The 20,903-nt window shown below is 41.9% G+C and overlaps 1 protein-coding gene across 6 annotated transcripts in view; it reads left to right on the top strand.

The window, feature by feature from the left end:
• Window positions 1-279: 279 nt before the first annotated feature.
• Window positions 280-20,903, top strand: part of LOC132827769 (endonuclease V-like) — a 110,923-nt gene continuing 90,299 nt past the window's right edge. For all 6 annotated transcript variants that reach the window (XR_009646040.1, XM_060844471.1, XM_060844472.1 and 3 more), the window contains exons 1-4: window positions 280-346; window positions 5,345-5,516; window positions 8,248-8,382; window positions 9,774-9,813. Coding sequence is in view for 5 of the 6 variants with exons in the window: in XM_060844471.1 (XP_060700454.1) it covers window positions 282-346; window positions 5,345-5,516; window positions 8,248-8,382; window positions 9,774-9,813 (412 nt within the window). In the remaining variant the exon portion in view is untranslated. The remainder of the gene's footprint in view (window positions 347-5,344; window positions 5,517-8,247; window positions 8,383-9,773; window positions 9,814-20,903) is intronic.

Below are 20,903 nucleotides of genomic sequence, written 5' to 3'. Positions count from 1 at the left end.
TATGACATTCTGATCTTTTTACTAGAAATTCTGTGTCCTTTGATCCTGTCCCACAGCTACCTGATGAAGAAACAGTGCTCCAAAAGCTAGTGTTTCCAAATAAACCTGTTGGATTACAACTGAGTGTTGTGTGATTTTTAACTTTGTCCATCCCAGTCCAACACCTGCACCTGCTGGACTCCCACTGAAAGGGGGAGCTGTACAGGGAGTAATCCAGGCTCGCAGAGGAAAGAGCGGAGAAGCATGCGCATGCTCATGCTCTCCACTGTGCAGGTTCAGCAATGGCGGCTGCGTTGCTGGAGGGGGAGAGTAAAGCTCAGGAGTTGCTTCTTCGGGAGTGGGAGAGGTACACTTAAACCTGCTGCTCTTATTTTTAACCGGTATGGGGAGGAGGAAACAAAATAACCTCTCCCCCGTAAGATCCAGCACACGTCACCCACCAAAACGAGTCTTTTAGACGGAGAGGAACTGCGGCCGGTGCTCGTCACCGTCGTCCGTAACTGACAGGATCCTGCTGCATTCTGGGATTTGTAGGCTGGCGCGACCCAGAAACTACATTTCCCAGAATGCCGCGATGAACCCTGTGCCCCTTAATTCTGCTAATCTCCAGCAGAGCGACAGCCGAATTGAAAATGCGCTGTTAAATAGAGAAGGAATAGGTTTTTATTTTAATCCAGTATCAACTGCTGGAGGCATGCTTTATACTGCAAATACTGCAGTGAATATTCAGCACAGAATCAGGTCACAATGGCATTTATGTTCCCATTGGATCGTCTTCCTGCATTTCTCCTCAGTTTAGCAACGTATTTGTTTGGTGTGCAGCGTATATAAATTGGCCTTCATCCATTCTGCCAACTGAGCCAACAAAAGTTGGAACACAAAAATAATAATTTTTTTGATAGTCTTCATTGTATTCTGTATTTTCAGTAATACATTAATGCAGTTTTTACAAATGTAGTACATTAAACAACAAGAAGACTAAGATTTGAGAGCCTTTGGGACCCAGAATAATTTGGCAAATTAAGCCCTCCGTTTCTTCCTCTCCCGATGTCCCCAACAGTACCCCTCCACCGACACTCATTAGTTTGGCCGAACTGGTCCTCACCCTTAACAATTTCTCCTTCGAATCCTACCACTTCCTCCAGACCAAAGGCGTAGCCATGGGCACACGTATGGCCCCCAGCTATGCCTGTCTCTTTGTTGGCTAAGTAGAACAGTTGATCTTCCGTAATTACACCGGCACCACTCCCCACCTCTTCCTCTGCTACATTGATGACTGCATTGGTGCCACCTCGTGCTTCACCAACACATTCCACCCTGACCTTAAATTTACCTGGACCATCTCTGACACCTCCCTCCCCTTCCTGGACCTCTCCGTCTCCATTAATGACGACCGACTTGACACTGACATTTTTTACAAACCCACCAACTCCCACAGCTACCTGGATTACACCTCTTCCCACCCTACCTCTTGCAAAAAATGCCATCCCGTATTCCCAATTCCTCCGCCTCTGCCGTATCTGCTCCCAGGAGGACCAGTTCCACCACAGAACACACCAGATGGCCTCCTTCTTTAGAGACCGCAAGTTCCCTTCCCACATGGTTAAAGATGCCCTCCAACGCATCTCGTCACATCCCGCACCTCCGTCCTCAGACCCCACCCCTCCAACCGTAACAAGGACAGAACGCCCCTGGTGCTCACCTTCCACCCTACAAACCTTCGCATAAACCAAATCATCCACTGACATTTCCGCCACCTCCAAAAGGATCCCATCCCTTTCCGCCTTCTGCAAAGACCGCTCCCTCCTTGACGACCTGGTCAGGTCCATGTCCCCCTACAACCCACCCTCCCATCCTGGCACCTTCCCCTGCCACCGCAGGAACTGCAAAGCCTGAGCCCACACCTCCTCCCTCACCTCCATCCAAGGCCCTAAAGGAGCCTTCCACATCCATCAAAGTTTTACCTGCACATCCACTAATATCATTTATTGTATCCGTTGCTCCTGATTGCCATCTCCTCTACATTGGGAAGACTGGACGCCTCCTAGCAGGGCGCTTTAGGGAACATCTCCGGGACATCCGCACCAATCAACCACATTGTCCCGTGGCCCAACATTTCAACTCCCCCCGCCCCCCCACTCAGTCGAGGACATGGAGGTCCTGGGCCTCCTTCATGGGCGCTCCCTCACCACCCAACGCCTGGAGGGAGAACACCTCATCTTCCGCCTCAGAACGCTTCAACCCCAGGGCACCAATGTGGACTTCAACAGTTTCCTCATTTCCCCTTCCCCCACCTCACCCTAGTTCCAAACTCCAGCTCAGCACTGTCCCCATGACTTGTCTTACCTGCCTATCTTCTTTTCCACATATCCACTCCACCCTCCTCCCTGACCTATCACCTTCATCCCCTCCCCCACTCACCTGTTGTACTCTATGCTACTTTCTCCCCACCTCCACCCTCCTCTAGCTTATCTCTCCACGCTTCAGGCTCTCTGCCTTTATTCCTGATGAAGGGCTTTTGCCCGAAACGTCGATTTTACTGCTCCTCGGATGCTGCCTGAACTGCTGTGCTCTTCCAGCACCACTAATCCTAAAGTCTTGAATTGGCTTAGTGACTGGAGGGTGATGGCCAAAGGTTGCCCTTGTGACTCCAAGCCTGTGTCCAGCAGTGTAACTCAGGGACTGTGTATTCCCTTGCTGTTTGCAGTGTACATTAATGATCTTGGCGTGAATGTAAGAGATATCTGGTAAGTGCACACATGACATGAAAATTGATGGTGTGGTAAGTTGTGAAGAGAAAGCCTTAGAACACAGGACAAAACTGATAGGCTGGTCAATTAAACAGAACAGCGACAAATCCTGAAACAGGCAGGGTGACGATTTTTGGAAGGACTAACAAAGTGATGAATGAATTGAATTGAATTTATTGTCATGTGTACCAAGGCACAGTGAAAAGCTTTGTCTTGCGAGTAATACAGGCACGGTGGCACAGTGGTTAGCACTGCAGCCTCACAGCGCCAGGGACCTGGGTTCAATTTCTGCCTCAGGCGACTGACTGTGTGGAGTTTGCACATTCTCCCCCTGTCTGCGTGGGTTTCCTCCGGGTGCTCCGGTTTCCTCCCACAGTCCAAAGATGTGCGGGTCAGGTGAATTGGCCATGCTAAATTGCCCGTAGTGTTAGGTAAGGGGTATATGTAGGGGTATGGGTGGGTTGCGCTTCGACGGGTCGGTGTGGACTTGTTGGGCCGAAGGGCCTGTTTCCACACTGTAAGTAATCTAATCTAATTACAACATGTAAAAGGCATCTGGATGGGTATATGAACAAGAAAGGTCTTGAGGGAAATAGGCCAAATGTTGGTAAATAGGACCAGATTAATTTAGACTATCTGATCGACATGAATGAGTTGGACCAAAGGGTCCGTTTCCCTGCTGTACATCTCAATGACACTATGAGGTACAAGAAGGGATCCAAAAAGCTAACCGAATGCTGGTCTTATAGCAAGAGGATGAGAATGCTTGGTGCTCTAAACTATGTTTTAACTATACAGACCCTTCGACTGTATCTCAAGTCCTAAGTTCAGGATTGAACAGCATTCTTTGAGAATGACACTTTGCTTTCAAGGAATGTAGCTAATATTTACTGGAATGGCATCTGTGCTCCAGGGGTTGAATTACAAAACAATTATGTGTGATTTTTAACTTTATCCATCCCAGTCCAACACCTGCACCTCCACATCATGACAAGGGCCAAAGCCAGTGACATCCACAAGCCTGTTTTTAAAATAGAAAATACTCTTCTTTCTAGTTTCAAAGTGGATAACGTCACATTGCCTAGGCAGTATTGAAATCCACGTGCCACTGTCATAAACTATTAATACTTCATTATAAATTTATGATTTCATCTGCGTTGTTTTACAGTGTTACCTCTCTTTGTGTCACTGACAAATTTGAATATGTGGCTTTCTATTAGGAAGATAAATTCTGTATAAAAAAGTATCTGTTTAAACTATTAAAATTATATTGGTTAAAATTATATTGCAGTACAATATTAATATATTCCTTTGAGCTCAGATTTTAAATTGATCCAGAGGTGCGGAAGGAGCAAGCTTTCAGTTGGATGATGTGGGTTTCATTTCAACAAACCAGTCCTAACTTTGGCTTTAAAAAGCATGACATCTGTGTCATGAGCATTTTTGTATGTTTAGGGCAAGATGCCTAGCAACCATTCCCATTGGATATTGCCACTAATGGACATTGATGATGGGCATAGGAAAACTGAGCTGGGGATGTGAGAAGTGGCAACATGTCTTATACTAGTGAATATATGCAAAGTCAGATTCTCTTAATAGTTGTTTGGCTGATTACTCTTCTAGATGACTGTGAGGTGGGTGAAGTTTAGTACCTTTGGTAAGAGTATGAACCTTGGATCCCCCAGAAACCAAAGATCAAATGCCCAAAGTAGGCAGTAACCTGCCAGATATGGGAATTCCGCATGGTAAATCATCTGCATGAAGTGGATGAGGTGTACTTTCTACTGTGTCAGCAATTTCACAACATCACAATAACCTAGTAATGCTACAGTTTTTCAATTTGGTATTATAATGCCAGAGTGTTATTTTATTTATCTGTTAACTGCAATACATTAACTAGAAGACCAAGACTTATCATTTAACCATTCTACTATTTTACATCCTTACTTCCCATCCTGTTATCTAAATAATTAACCGAGTTCTCAACACATATCCCTCGAATATGGTTCTTGTCACATACATCCCATTATTGCTACTCCCTAATGTTTGCTGTTCCTGAATGTCATTTTTATTCTGCAGTGTTCCAATTTTCAAAAACGTGCCTGAAAAAATTAGAAAATAATGCCTCAATCTTGTAAAGATACCCTGAAATATAACAGCACTTTCCTATTGAAGAAGTATGTATACTTGCATGAATTTATAGATCTCAGCTGTACCATTTCATTTTTTTAAAACTTCAGCATGCACTTGAGACAGTTGCTCAATGAATGCTGCCCAATGGGTACTTTTCCAAGCCTTTACTATTCCATTGTGTGAGTGAGGAGTGCCTGCTCAGAAAAAAGGGATTGAAAAGCTTGCATTATGAACATTTGTTCCTCTGCGTATCCAAATCTGATTAAATGAATCCACAAAGGTACATGAGGAACAGAGACCAAGCACCTCTGCATTGACCTGCATTGACAAATGACAACATTGGCTTGCCAGTTTTAGCTAGCTTCTACATCCATCTTTTAATGTTTCATTGAATTTGTTATCATGGATTATTTATGGTTTGCTGCAATGCTTAAATACTGACCTTGACTTGCTTCGAACAGGCAGCAGATGAAGTTGAAAGAGCAAATGATTGACCACGACACTGAGGACTGGCAGAGTAATGAAGTCTTCGAAGGTTTAGAACGCATTGGTGGTGTGGATTTATCTTACATCAAGGGAGATGAAGTCAACGCTTGTGCCTCATTAGTAGTTCTCAGTTATCCAGATCTTAAGGTAAAATCAGGTACTTGAAACAACTGTAAGTGTTTGATATACAAGATTAATAAGTGACACCAAAGATGTGCAGAGAACAATCTGCTTCATTTTGGTCAAACAAAGTAATGTACAACAGAAACATGCTTTTATATAGTATCTCTAGCGGAGGGAAGCAGATGGTGAGACGAGAGGAAAAGATTTAGGGAAAGTTGAGAGCAAAGCTCATTGTTTTGAGGCAGGCATTGAAGGTGGATAGAAATAATGAGATTCACAGATCCACTGGATATCGGGCTGAGACAGTTCAAAGCTCTGCTTTTGCCCATGGAGCAATAAAAAGGGCAGTCTACACAGGGCACTCTGCCAGTCTGAAAAACAGTGACCCTGAGCTGAAAAAGACCAATTTTAAAACCTCACTTAATTAAAGGAAATGTGGCATTGTACATTTAAAGAGCTTTGCAGCTTTCACAGTTCAGAAGATGGTGGATGTTTTATGCAGGACCACAAGGTGGAGTATTTGCAATATTTACCTCACTAGAGAATGGAAGCATTTTTCATCAGGCACATCTGTATGATCAATTCCAACTGAACAGACACAAAACAGTTTTAGTTTAGCTATGCAAAGGCCATCATTTCAAAATTGCCATGCCCTGATTCAGCAATAATCAAAAGATTATTTTAGCCCCAAAGGAACATTTTAATAGCTGTGGCTTAAAGAATGGGGACTGAACTTCTTGGAGATCTCAGACATGAGGTTGATGATCTGAAAGTGAAATGTATGAGAATGCTTCACATTCTTAATCGAAATTAGAAAATCATAAAGATCAAATTAAACCAGATTTAAAAAGTGGTACATATACAGACAGCAGTTTTAAGCAAAAATGTTAAAAATAAATGTGTTGTTTCATGGGAAAGAAAATATTTCAAAGATTCAGAGGTAAGCTGAGTCTCCAACACAGTTGTCTACTAACAATAATTACTAATTACTGTCTCTGCATATTAGTATTGTTGAATAATTGTCAGAAAAAATGTGCACTGTATTTTAGAGAGATCAGTTGTGTCAACACTTGCAAATTGTCCGAGTATGATCGTATCATAATACAGCAACTTGAAACATTTATATTTTGTTTCTTCTTTTATTGTTTGTTTCTCATTGCTATTCTTTGAAATTTTTAAATCTTCATCTTGTCTATCGAATCATAATAGCCATTAGCAGATGGTTCCAAATGAACGAATGTTGAACGATTCATACATTTTCAGTGTTTCTTTAACCAATCTCCATAGAAACTACCATTACAATTTCACTCACTGGTTCAACTGCAGTAATTCTAAACACTGATCTCTATTTGCAAATATTTCAGTTCACAAAATATTTATGCTAATCATTGGTCAAATTTCAGCATTGATTCTAAGCAAGCTTTCACTAAATATTTCTACCACTTCTCCAGCAAAGTTACCACTTTATAATTTTTAAATTGTTGATTGCTTATAAACTCAAAAACAAAAGCAGTTAACATATTTGAAGAGAAAGGACAGCTTGTAGCGTTTAATGAAAGATTCATAACCAAGCTTGATAATCTTTCCCTTTACAGATATTAAGTGATTCGTTGCATATTTCCAGTTGCTTCTGTTCTTATTTCTGATTTCAAAGTGTTTGTTGTTTCACTTTTTAACAAGGCCAACTCTTAAGAATGGATTTTAAAGATTTCCTCAAACCACAGCAAAACGTTTTATTTTTCAAACTACTGTGTTGATACAGTATTGAAAGGTACCAGCATCCTGTTTGTAATGAAAAACTGAAACTCTAGCATGAATGCCATATCCAAAACAACTTGAATAGATTATGTACAGTTATATCATACTCTTTGTAGCATTCCAGGTATCCTGCTATTGTAGCTTTGTAGCATACCAGGTATCCAAATCGCCATTGACCAGAAATTGAACTGAACTAGTTTTATAAAGAATCAAACAGCAAGTAACTCACCTCCTGACTCCAGAGCCTGTTCTCCATCTGCATGATCGAATACTCCCCACTTGCGTGCATGAATTCAGGTCAAACACTCAAGAAGCTTGTCATCATCCTGGATAAAGCAGCCTGCTTGATTGACACTAACACACAGTAGCAACACTCTGTACCTTCTACAAGATGCACTGCAGCAGTTTACCAAGGTTCCTTAGAGAGCACCATCCAAGCACACGGTCACTGCCATCTAGAAAGACAAGAGCAGCAGTTGTAAGGAAGTACCACCACCTGCAATTTTCTCTTTAAGCCATTCACCATCTTGACTTGGAAAAGTATCAACATTCTTCCACTCTTAACTGGGTCAAATTCCTGGGATTCTCCATTCCCCACCCAGCTCAATACCACCTTCTCAAGGATAATTAGGGATGGGTAATAAATGTTGGCCCAGCAAGCGAAGCCCACATCTCCTGAATGAATAAAAACAAAGTGTATGCAGTCTTCTCCTAGTGTTGCTGCTTGGTACAGAAGTGAACTAATTTTTAAATGGAAATGGAAAAAATACAAAAGACGTCAGTAATTTGAAAGCTGAGAGTTATCATAGACAGACAGCTGTTCGGCTGCTTATATTTTCAACAGGTTTTCTGTTGTCCACATTTTCAAAAGGTCCACCTGAAGAATAATATGATAATATATATATTTTGAATAAAATGCACCAAGAATTACCTGGACTCATACATTCAATAATCATCATTATTATTTCCATTTTTATTTCTTTTTTTCTGTGCTCAGGTTATCTATGAGGAATGCCAGATGGTTTGCCTGACTGCTCCTTACATCCCAGGCTTTCTGGCATTTCGGGAGACACCTTTCCTGGAAGAAGCTTTGAGAAGACTACAACACAAGGACCCCAGTCTTCTCCCTCAGGTGAAAATACATGTGATTCTCACAAATGTGTGAATATTCTTGATTAAAGTGTCTGCATTAGATTTCATGAACACAATATCCAAGATGTTGAAGCTGTATCATGTGATTTTTAAGATGACTGGTGTATTCAATGTATTTGATGCAGTAGCCACAATAATCAAAATAATAATTTTCAAAACAAAATAACCAATTTGAATTATTTCACTTTAATGATCTGTAAGTCCTCAACCATTTAGAAAAAAAACACAAATTCTTTTTTTCCACATGGAATTCAAAAGTTGTTCAGGAAAATATCATTTTTCTTTTGTCAATTTCAGGAAAGTATTCCTTCTAAATCATCTTTCCAAATGTCAGAATTACACATGTCAGTTTGCTTAATAATTAGGAGTTAGGTTTGCATAATTCCCCAGCACATGTTCCTGTTTGTAAACGTGTCATTTGTTGTGAACGACATTTTAGTAGCATAGTTCTTTTCAGCTTCCTGTATGGCAATAGTGATGGCACCTGGCTACTTTTTAAAATAGCTTTTAATTAATCTGTGCATCTCGGCCTTACTGACAAGGGGCTCCAGTGTGTTATCTTACAGACTGGAAACAGTCTTGGAATCATTGGATGAAATAAGAATCCTCCTAAATTAATGATACAGTTATTCAAAAGCAAAATGAACACAAATCATGACCAGTGAAACTATAACATGATCAATGTTTATGAATAGAAATTAGGTAGGAAATAATGGAAAAATGAATCCAAAGACTGTAAAGAACTTGAAGGGTCAACACTATGATAAACCACAGCATGAAAGCTTGAGCAGTTTATGAATGTCATTTGAAGCCTGAAATTAGATTAGTGCCTTAAAGTCACCTCAAGGTGTTTGTTATTAGTTATAATAAATGTGACTTTTTTTAAGGTTGGAATTCATTTTCTGGGTAATGTAGGGTCGTCCAAAATCTATTTGTTTGATACGGATGTTTTATGATGCCGTTTGAAGATGAAAGGAATGGCAAGTGACAGAAGGCGATTATTGATTGTATGACATATTCCCTGACAGTCTGTGAACCCTGAGAGAAGACCTGCATATTACCACATTCTTCATAATATGTATCACAGGAAAAATCATTATTATTACATATATTACAATACAGTGGTACAAGGCTTGAAATTTTCATGGAATCAAATTATGACAAATGATAGAATTCTTCTTCTGTAAAAGAATTTGATCCAAACAGGGTAATGAACTGTTTAATAAGGAGTTTAAATGTGCAACATTAATTCTTGTTAAACATATTGAAGCTCACAAGTCAAGTATATTTTAAAATTATCTTATTTCAAGCTTACCTCTTGCAGCAGTGCTATGTCAATCTATTTCATTAACATTATTTATCAATATGCAGGTTATTTTTGCAGATGGAAATGGAATTTTGCATCACCGAGGTAAGCAGCACACTTTTTATCAATATGTATTAGTTGTACTGTGTACTGTGTTGATTGTTTTATGTTTATCCATCTGAACATTAACCCTACCAGTTTAATGTTTCAACCATTAGTATACAAGTTTTAAACAAATTTCATCTCTAAAGTTCATTTCACAGTTTTTTTTCCAAATATGAGCATGTTGGAGCCTGTGTGAATGTCACATTCATGTACTGTGTCTGTAAAATATGAGGTGTTATCCTATTAATTTAAAAACTAATAATGGCATTTTCAACCAAGCTTGCCAATGTGCTTCCATTACTCACTACATGCTGGGGCTCATCAATCTGTTTCAGTGCCTTTAATCAGTTCTTATTTCAGAACAGTAATGAGACGATCTCCCATAATCTCACTTACTGATACTGCAGAGCCTGCAGTCCAGTTCTGTTGTTTACAGCAGTCTTCCTCTGAGATTCCAAAATACCTACTGTGCTTTGCAGCAGCACACCCATATGGCTTTCAGTCAGATACAGTTGATGTTTCCTTGCCTGATTTTGAGCTCAACAATGGGTGGGTGTGAAAAAGTGGGAGGAGTCAGTACTTGTTATACAGAGACTGACCTCACTTCCAGGTTAATCTTTCATGAGCCAGCTGTGTGGTTCTGCTTGTAGAAGGAACATCAGGGCAGCTCCAAAATAGATCATTGCACATTAATTTTTTTTAAAAAATGCACACTAATGCTGCATGCTAATTGTTGTAGCTCCACCTCTTTAAGGAATTATAGTGGTGAACCGTTGATTTAAAATTGATAGAGATGGTCTCTGGCACTCCAGTAGGAGACCAGTGGGAATTGGAGCTGACGAGCAATGATTGTGGACAGGCTTAGAATGAGCTTTATTGTCACTTGTAAAGAAAATGAGGTGCAAGACAAACTGTCAGTTGAATGTTTGTAATACAGTAAACATTGTGTTAGAACATAATCAGAGAGCAAATTAAAAGGATTTACACAATAAGAATAGTGAACAGCAAAGCAGAAGATAACCAAGAAGCAATTAGTAAAATGCTAATAGTGAGAATGAAGAAAATTAGTAAAGAATTGAAGGTAAATATTGAAAGAAGATGTTTTAGTCACTCAAAGCATGTGAAAGCATTATTACAAAGATTCACTTTGGGAACCCAAAAGTATTTTATTAAATTTTTTTTGTCTGATGTATTTTTATCTATAAATAGATATACTTGAGGAAAATTTAACTTACGGTAGCTGATTTTGCACCCTAAAATTAATATGAGGTCTTCAACACTCAAAATACATGGAGGCTGTGGGTGAATCCACCTGCAAAAGCCTGGGAAAATCCACTCACAGGATTAACTGTTCAGAGAAATATTGTCCTGAGAAATCGAATGGAAGGAAATGGTGAGATGCTGCTATCACTGGCCAGTCTTTCCAGTGCTTACTAACAATAAACATGAGAAAGACACAACTTGCAAATGGAGAAGCAACCAACAGTTTCATAAGTAAGTGATGGTCTTTGCCAGGACTGCCTTGAGCTGAGTCCTGGCCCAGGCACTATCTTTAACCAAGACAGGGCTCAGGGTTTGCCTTTAACCAAGGTAGCAGCTGCAAGGTGGGTATGGGGAAGAAAGAGGCTGCAAGAGGAGATAGGCTTGGAGAGAAACCTGTCAATGAATGAATACATAGCTAACTGGGATCCAAGAAAACTTTAAGTCACTAAATTAATTCAGTCTTTGCAAATCAATGTGGAATTTTTAGTTTGAATAGCTACTAAGCTTAAATATTAGGTTCCAGAGCTACTGTTCTTAACAAAAAGTGTTTGGATTCTACAGTATTGAAAAGTCTGGTAATTGCTAAATTTAAGTCTGAGATTGAAATCAAAAATCCAGTAGAAAGGGTAAAAACTGCCTGGATAAAATGTTCCAGGTTTGTGCATATGTGAAGGAAACACATTAGCCATGACCTCACCAATCTGTCAAAGATCTGCTTCAGGTGATGGCTTTTTGTATGTTGACACATGTATAAAGTTATCTTGAACTTGTATTGCTGTCTGATCCTTGTTGTCTTGTACTGTTGTATCAAAGAAACTTATGCCTTCCTTATGTGTTGTGGCTTTACATTTAATACAGATAATATTACTGATTTTACTGAGAATATTGTTCCATTCCTCCAAATCCGTTTCTGTACATGTCAGAACAGCCAATATGTAAATACAAAAACAAAACTTAGTAGTGACTGCATCACATAATGAATGAGTTAAGGATAATGAAAAATTAGCCTCCAAAAGCTGAAAAATAGAATTTTGAGAAAGTCTCAAAATAAGTCCTTAAATATATACATATATTTCAAGCAGTGGTTCAGCTGCCAGATAAAGACTGTGCCTGTCAGCAGTGAGCAGGCAACTGAGCCACTTAAGGAGCCAATAAGCGAGGGGGGTTGGGTTATGCTTTGGACTGGGAGGAGTGTGCAGCAGGTCAGTATCGCTGTGTAACAGACTGGGAGGAGTGTGCAGCAGGTCAGTATCGCTGTGTAACAGACTGGGAGCAGTGTGCAGCAGGTCAGTATCACTGTGTAACAGACTGGGAGGAGTGTACAGCAGGTCAGTATCGCTGTGTAACAAACTGAGAGCAGTGTGCAGCAGGTCAGTATCGCTGTTTAACAGACTGGTAGGAGTGTACAGCAGGTCAGTATTGCTGTGTAACAGACTGAGAGCAGTGTGCAGCAGGTCAGTGTCACTGTGTAACAGACTGGGAGGAGTGTGCAGGAGGTCAGTATCGCTGTGTAACAGGCTGGGAGGAGTGTGCGGGAGGTCGGTTTCGCTGTATAACAGACTGGGAGGAGTGTGCAGCAGGTCAGTATTACTGTATAACAGACTGGGAGGAGTGTGCAACAGGTCAGTATCACTGTGTAACAGACTTGGAGGAGTGTGCAGCAGGTCAGTATCGCTGTGTAACAGACTGGGAGGAGTGTGCAGATGTCAGTATCACTGTGTAACAGAGTGGGAGATATATACAGCAGGTCAGTATCGCTGTGTAACAGACTGGGAGGAGTGTGCAACAGGTCAGTATCACTGTAATAGACTGGGAGGAGTGTGCAGCAGGTCAGTATCGCTGTGTAACAGACTGGGAGGAGTGTGCAGCAGGTCAGTATTGCTGTGTAACAGACTGGGAGGAGTGTGCTGCAGGTCAGTATCGCTGTGTAACAGACTGGGAGGAGTGTGCAGATATCAGTATCACTGTATAACAGACTGGGAGGAGTGTACAGCAGGTCAGTATCACTGTAACAGACTGGGAGGAGTGTGCAACAGGTCAGTATCACTGTAACAGACTGGGAGGAGTGTGCAGCAGGTCAGTATCACTGTATAACAGACTGGGAGGAGTGTGCAGCAGGTCAGTATCGCTGTGTAACAGACTGGGAGGAGTGTGCAGCAGGTCAGTATTGCTGTGTAACAGACTGGGAGGAGTGTGCTGCAGGTCAGTATCGCTGTGTAACAGACTGGGAGGAGTGTGCAGATATCAGTATCACTGTATAACAGACTGGGAGGAGTGTGCAGCAGGTCAGTATCACTGTAACAGACTGGGAGGAGTGTGCAACAGGTCAGTATCACTGTAACAGACTGGGAGGAGTGTGCAGCAGGTCAGTATCACTGTATAACAGACTGGGAGGAGTGTGCAGCAGGTCAGTATCGCTGTGTAACAGACTGGGTGGAGTGTGCTGCAGGTCAGTATCACTGTGTAACAGACTGGGAGGAGTGTGCAGATGTCAGTATCACTGTATAACAGACTGGGAGGAGTGTGCAGCAGGTCAGTATCGCTGTATAACAGACTGGGAGATGTGTGCAGCAGGTCAGTATCGCTGTATAACAGACTGGGAGGAGTGTGCAGCAGGTCAGTATCGCTGTATAACAGACTGGGAGGAGTGTGCAGCAGGTCAGTATCACTGTATAACAGACTGGGAGGAGTGTGCAGCAGGTCAGTATTACTGTATAACAGACTGGGAGGAGTGTGCACCAGGTGAGTATCACTGTGTAACAGACTTGGAGGAGTGTGCGGGAGGTCAGTATCGCTGTGTAACAGCCTGGGAGGAGTGTGCAGATGTCTGTATCGCTGTGTAACAGACTGGGAGGAGTGTGCAGCAGGTCAGTATCGCTGTATAACGGACTGGGAGGATGGTGCAGCAGGTCAGTATCGCTGTGTAACAGACTGGGAGATGTGTACAGCAGGTCAGTATCGCTGTATGACAGACTGGGAGGAGTGTACAGCAGGTCAGTATCACTGTAACAGACTGGGAGGAGTGTGCAGCAAGTCAGTATCACTGTATAACAGACTGGGAGGAGTGTACAGCAGGTCAGTATCACTGTATAACAGACTGGGAGGAGTGTGCAGATGTCAGTATCACTGTATAACAGACTGGGAGGAGTGTGCAGCAGGTCAGTATCGCTGTGTAACAGACTGGGAGGAGTGTGCGGGAGGTCAGTATCACAGTGTAACAGATTGGAAGGAGTGTACAGCAGGTCAGTATCACTGTGTAACAGACTGGGAGGAGTGTACAGGAGGTCAGTATCGCTGTATAACAGACTGGGAGGAGTATGCAGCAGGTCAGTGTCACTGTGTTACAGACTGGGAGGTGTGTACAGCAGGTCAGTATCGCTGTGGAGCAGACTGGGAGGAGTGTGCAGCAGGTCAGTGTCCTCATGTAACAGACTGGGAAGAATGTGCAGTAGGTCAGTATCGCTGTGTAACAGACTGGGAAGAGTGTGCTGCAGGTCAGTATCACTGCGTAACAGACTGGGAGGAGTGTACAGGAGGTCAGTGTCACTGTGTAACAGACTGGGAGGAGTGTGCTGCAGGTCAGTATCACTGCGTAATAGACTGGGAGGAGTGTACAGGAGGTCAGTGTCACTGTGTAACAGACTGGGAGGAGTGTACAGCAGGTCGGTGTCTCTGTGTAACAGACTGGGAGGAGTGTACAGCAGGTCAGTATCGCTGTGTAACAGACTGGGAAGAGTGTGCAGCAGGTCAGTATCACTGTGTAACAGACTGGAAGGAGTGTGCAGCAGATCAGTATCACTGTGTAACAGACTGGAAGGAGTGTGCAGCAGGTCAGTATCGCTGTGTAACAGACTGGGAGGAGTGTACAGGAGGTCAGTATCACTGTATAACAGACTGGGAGGAGTGTGCAGCAGATCAGTATCACTGTGAAACAGACTGGGAGGAGTGTACAGGAGGTCAGTGTCGCTGTGGTGCAGACTGGGAGGAGTGTGCAGCAGGTCAGTATGACTGAGACATCTGTTAGAAAAGACATGAAAGACGCTCTTTGGTCTGTCCGAAACGTGTTGGCCTTCCAGTTGAAGGAGTTGACCCTGACTGATTGTTGCAGACTTGAACCTTTCAGGGTCCAGGACTACATGCTGATGGACGTGCTGAAGCTTGGGGCATCTGCCACCAAAGTGCGGTGGGTAAAACCACAGTGTAAGGTCTGCCTGCCAAAGAAGAACCGGGCGCCCACTCAGTAATTGGACTCCGCTGACCCCTCAGCTGAACGCCAAGGGGCTGGATGGTTAACATACAGACTTGTAAATGCAAATGACTACGTCTGATCTCTGTATGTAAAGGCATGCAACGTATACGTATGAACGGCATCACAAACTGTACAGATTAAGATTTCCATGAATAAAGTATGTTGTTGAAATAAAAATGTGTTAGAAAAGACCTATAGTAGAAGGGTAGCTGTAGTGGGAAATTAAGCTATGGTTGAGAGCATCTTCAATTTTTGTGTCAAGCAGAAAATATGACATCACAGGAAAACAAGTAAATGATTGGTTCATGTCTCTGTTCGTTGGTCAAGTGGTTTAAATCAGATGATATTACAACTGAAGAATGTAGATATGCACATATTTAACTATTAACATGCATTTGTATTAATTATAAATAATAGAGTTAGCTCGACAGATGCAAGTGTATGTGGGAGCTGCAGACATGGTCCCCATGGATTGCATTGAGTATTGGCTTCAGAAGGAATTGTGGCTCAAAATTGATGAGCTGCATTTCAAGTCAGGATAACAGTGATTAGCACTGCTGCTTCACACCTCCCAAGTACCCAGGTTCGATTCAAGCCTCAGGTGACTTTTGTGGTGTTTGCGCATTCTTGTCTGTGTGGGTTTCCTCTGGGTGCTCCAGTTTCCTCCCGCAGTCTACAGATGTGCAGGTTAATTGAATTGGCCATGCTAAATTGCCCTATAGTGTCCAGGATTGTGCAGGCTAGATAGGTTAGTTAAGGTTAATGCAGGGTTACAGGGATAGGGTGAGGGATGCTCTACAGAGGGTCACTGCAGACTCAGTAGGCTGAATGGCCTTTATCTGCACTTGTAAGGATTCTGTGATTTCTAAGTTGCGAACACTGCATCATGTTGACTGGACCGCATATTTCATGAGACCGTCTGACCTCTTAACTTAATTACATCAAATTTTGTCTGCTGTCAAGGGCAGGAGGGTATGCCTGCAAGCAAGGCAGACAATAGCATTGGAATTTAGTTTTGGAGGAGACTCAACCATTACCTTTGTGTAATAAGTATGTGGTTCTTGCTTATGGTATGGACTGGAGCACAGACTGCAGGGAAGATAAGTGAACTGACTAAAATAAGATGGTACAGAGTGCCATTCATGTGGGATATAAGCAATGTAATAATAATGGGGGATAGTATACTTAGAGTATGTACTGTTCTGTGTAGCAAACAGTCTTGAAAGTTGTCCTGCCTATCTGATGCCAAGGTTTAGGATACCTGTTCTTGGTTGAGGAGGACCTTAGACTGGGAGGAGCAGGATCAGTTCTCATGGTCCAATAGGCACTAATGGGCATAGGCAAGACTTGAAAAGATATTTTGCTGAAGGATTACGAACGTAGAGTCACAGAGATATACAGCACAAAAATAGACCTTTCAGTTCACTCATCCATACCAACCAGATATCCTAACCTAATCTAGGCCCAATTCCCAGCACTTGGCCCATATTCCTCTAAATCCTTCCTATTCATGTACCTATCCAGACCTTTTTAAATGTTGTAATTGTACCAGCCTGCACCACTTCCTCTGGCAGTTCATTCCATACACACACCACCCTCTGCATGAAAAAGTTGCCTCTTAGGTCCCTTTTAAATTTTTCCCCCCTCACCCTAAACATATGCCTTCTTGTTCTGGACATCCCCACCCTAGGGAAAAAATCTTGTCTATTTACTGAATCCAGGCCCCTCCTGATTTTACAAATTTCCATAACGTCACCCCTCAGCCTCCAACGCTCCAGGGAAAACAGCCCCAGCCTGTTCAGCCTCTCCCTATAGATCAAATCCTCCAACCCTGGAAACATCCTTGTAAATCTTTTCTGAACCCTTTCAAGTTTCACAACATCTTTTGATAGGAGGGAGACCAGAATTGTACACAATATTCCAAAAATGGCCTAACAATGTCCTGTACAGCCAAAACATGACATCCAACTCCAACACTCTGACCAAATGAGGAAAGCATACCAAATACGTTCCTCACTATCCTCCAAACCTGCACCTCCACTTTCAAAGAATAATGAACCTGCATTCTACAGTTTCTTTGTTCAGCAACACTCCCCAGGACCTTATCATCAAGTGCATAAATCCTGCTCTGATTTGCCTTTGCAAAATGCAGCACCTCACATTTATCTAAATTAAACTCCATCTGCCAGTCAGCCCATTGACCCATCTGATCAAGATCCCATTGTAGTCTGAGGTAACCTTCTTCGCTGTCCACTACATCTCCAATTTTAGTGTAATCTTAAAACTTCCTTAACTATACCACCTGTATTCATATCCACATCAATTATATAAATGACGAAAAACAGTGGACCCAGCACCGATCCTTGTGACACACCACTGGTCACAAGCCTCTGTCTTCTACCTTTGAGCCAGTTCTGTATCCAAATGGCTCGTTCTCCCTGTATTCCATGAGATCTAACCTTATTAATGAGTCTACCATGGGCAACCTTGTCAAACACCTTACTGAATTCCCTATAAATTATGTCCACAGCTCTGCCCTCATCAATCCTCTTTGTTATTTCTTTCAAAAATTAAATCAAGTTTGAGAGACATGATTTCCCATGAACAAAGCCATGTTGACTATCTCTAATCAGTCTTTGTCTTTTCATATACATGTACATCCTGTCCCTCAGGGTTCCCTCCAACAACTTGCCCACCACCGATGTCATGCTCACTGGTCTATAGTTCCCTGGCTTTTCCTTACCAGCTTTCTTAAATAGTAGCATCATGCTTGCCAACCTCCAGTCTTCTGGAACCTCACCTGTGACTATCAATGATACAAATATCTCAGCAAGGGGCCCAGCAATCACTTCCCTAGCTTCCCTCAGAGTTGTAGGGTACACCTGATCAGGTCCTGGGGATTTACCCATTTTAATGCATTTTAAGACATCCAGCCCCACCATCTCTGTAATATGGATGGACATTTTTCAAGATATCACCATCTATTTTCCCACATTCTTTATCTTCCATGTGCTTCTCCACAGTAAACGCTGATGCAAAATATCTCCCCCATCTCCTGTGACTGCTGATCTTTGAGAGCCATATTCTCTCCCTAATTGCCCTTTTGTCCTTAATATATTTACAAAATCCATTTGGATTCTCCTTAACCCTATTTGCCAAAGCTACCTCATGTCCCTTTTTGCCCTTCTGATTTCCCTCTTAAGTATACTCCTAATACCTTTATACTGTTGTAAGGATTCACTCGATCTCTGCTGTTTATACCTGACACATGTTTCCTTCTTTTTCTTGACCAAAACCTCAATTTCTCTAGTCATCTCGCATTCACCTACCACCCTTGCCTTTCACCCTAACGAGGAATATACTGTCTCTGAACTCTGATTATCCCATTTTTGTAGGCTTCCCATTTTCCAGGTGTCCCTTTACCTGCAAACATTTGTCCCCACAAGCAGCTTTTGAAAGTTCTTGCCTAATACCATCAAAATTAGCCTTCCTCCAATTTAGAGCTTTAACTTTTAGATTCAGTCTGTCCTTTTCCATCACTATTTTAAACTAAGAGAATTATGGTCACTGGCCCCAAAGTCCTTCCCCACTGACACCTCAGTCACCTGCCCTGCTTTATTTCCCAAGAGTAAGTCAAGTTTTGCACCTTCTCTAGTCGGTACATCCACAAACTGAATCAGAAAATTTCTTGTACACACTTGACAAATTCCTCTCTCTCTAAACCCTTAACGCCTATGGCAGTCCCAGTCTATGTTTGGAAAGTTAAAATTCCCTACCATAACCACCCTATTATTCTTACGGATAACTGAGATCTCCTTACAAATTTGTTTCTCAATTTCCCTCTGACTATTAAGGGGTCGATAACACAATTCCAATATAGGTGATCATCCCTTTCTTATTTCTCAGTTGAACCAAAATAACTTCCCTGGATGTCTTTCCGGGAATATCCTCCCTCAGGACAGCTATAATACTATCCCTTATCAAAAACACCACTCCCCCTCCTCTCTTGCCTCTCTTTCTGTCCTTCCTGTAACATTTGTATCATGGAACATCAAACTGCCAGTCCTGTCCATCCCTGAGTCACATCTCCATAATTGCTATCCCAGTCCCATGTTCCTCACCATGCCCTGAGTTCATCTGCCTTCCCTGTTCGGTCTCTTGCATTGAAATATATGCAGTTTAATTTATCAGTCCTACCTTGTTTTCTGTTTTGCCCCTGCCTGCCCTGACTGTTTGACTCGCCCATTTTCCCAACTGTACTGTGCTGTTGTTTTAATCTTTTCTCCCCCAAAACAATGCAACAGCCTATAAAAACAGTAATTGCAGCTCCTGGAATTTGAGGACATCACCTCCAACACCTAAAATACCTCAAAAAAGGAGGTCTTACAGCCACAATTTTTTCCTGTCCTCAATTTTGGATTACTTGAGCAGTTCAGGGCTAGGTTAAAAAGCAGAACCATAAAGATTATAAACTCAGGATTATTACATGAGTCACATACAAATTGGCAGAAGGTAAATACGACCAGCTAGATAAATGCATGGCTCAGAGATTTGTGTGGGAGAAATAGGGTTCCAATTCATGGGGCATTGGCACCAGCATTTTGATCAGCTGTTCCATTAGGAGGTCTTCATTTCAATCTCCCAGACCAGTGTCCGGGTGAATTGTATAACCAGGGTTGTACATACGGCTTTAACCTAATTAGTGGAGGGGGGGGAGGGTTCAATTAACAGGAAATTTTAAAATCAGATAGAAATGAGAACAGAGATGGAGGATAATGAAGGAGCAAGTGGTAATCAAAGTGAGACAGAAAGGGCCAGAAAATATAAATAGAGAATGTAGCAGAAATTAGAGCCAGAACAAATATTGATTGTAAAAAATCAAACCTTAAGGCTATTTATCTAAATACTTAGAACGCATATAACAAGACAGATGAGTTGACGGCACAAATAGAAATGATGAATATTGATAACTGTGACAGAAATGTGGTTGCAGCATGACCAGGACTGGCATGTGAATATGCAAGTGTGCTTGATGTTCCGAAAAAATAGACAAAAAGGAAAAGGAGGTGGGAGTAACGATAATATGAAGGAAGGTATCTGTGCAGTGATGAGTAGTGATATATATGCAATAGGCTGTGATGTGGAATCAGTTTAAGTGGAAGTGAGAAATGCAAAGGAAAATAATCATGAGTGGGAGTTGTCTCTCAGCTGCCAAAAAGTTACTTCACAGATAAAAGGGAACTGGTACCTGTAGTGCATTTGGATTACCAGAAGGCATTAGATAAAATGCACAAGAACATAGTTCATGACGTTGGATATAAGTATTAGCACAGATTGAGGATTAGTTAACACTGAAAACAGGCAGATGGGATTAATGGGTCTTTTTCAAGTTGAAAAGATCACAGGTCTGTCTCCAGTTGGTGTTCATTATGGACCAATACTGATTCATCCATGAAGATGGGAATGGTCAATGGTAATCAATAGGAAGTTTCCTTGCCTTCTAATGCAACTGTCATAATAGAGGGACAGGTTATAGTTCTTAGGGAACTGAAGGGATTAAGGGATATGGAAAAAACTT

Source organism: Hemiscyllium ocellatum, chromosome 25 (genome assembly GCF_020745735.1).
Source record: "Hemiscyllium ocellatum isolate sHemOce1 chromosome 25, sHemOce1.pat.X.cur, whole genome shotgun sequence".
Classification (NCBI taxonomy): domain Eukaryota; kingdom Metazoa; phylum Chordata; class Chondrichthyes; order Orectolobiformes; family Hemiscylliidae; genus Hemiscyllium; species Hemiscyllium ocellatum.
The sequence above is the reverse complement of the archived record's forward strand: the minus strand, read 5'-3'. Positions and strand labels throughout refer to the sequence as shown.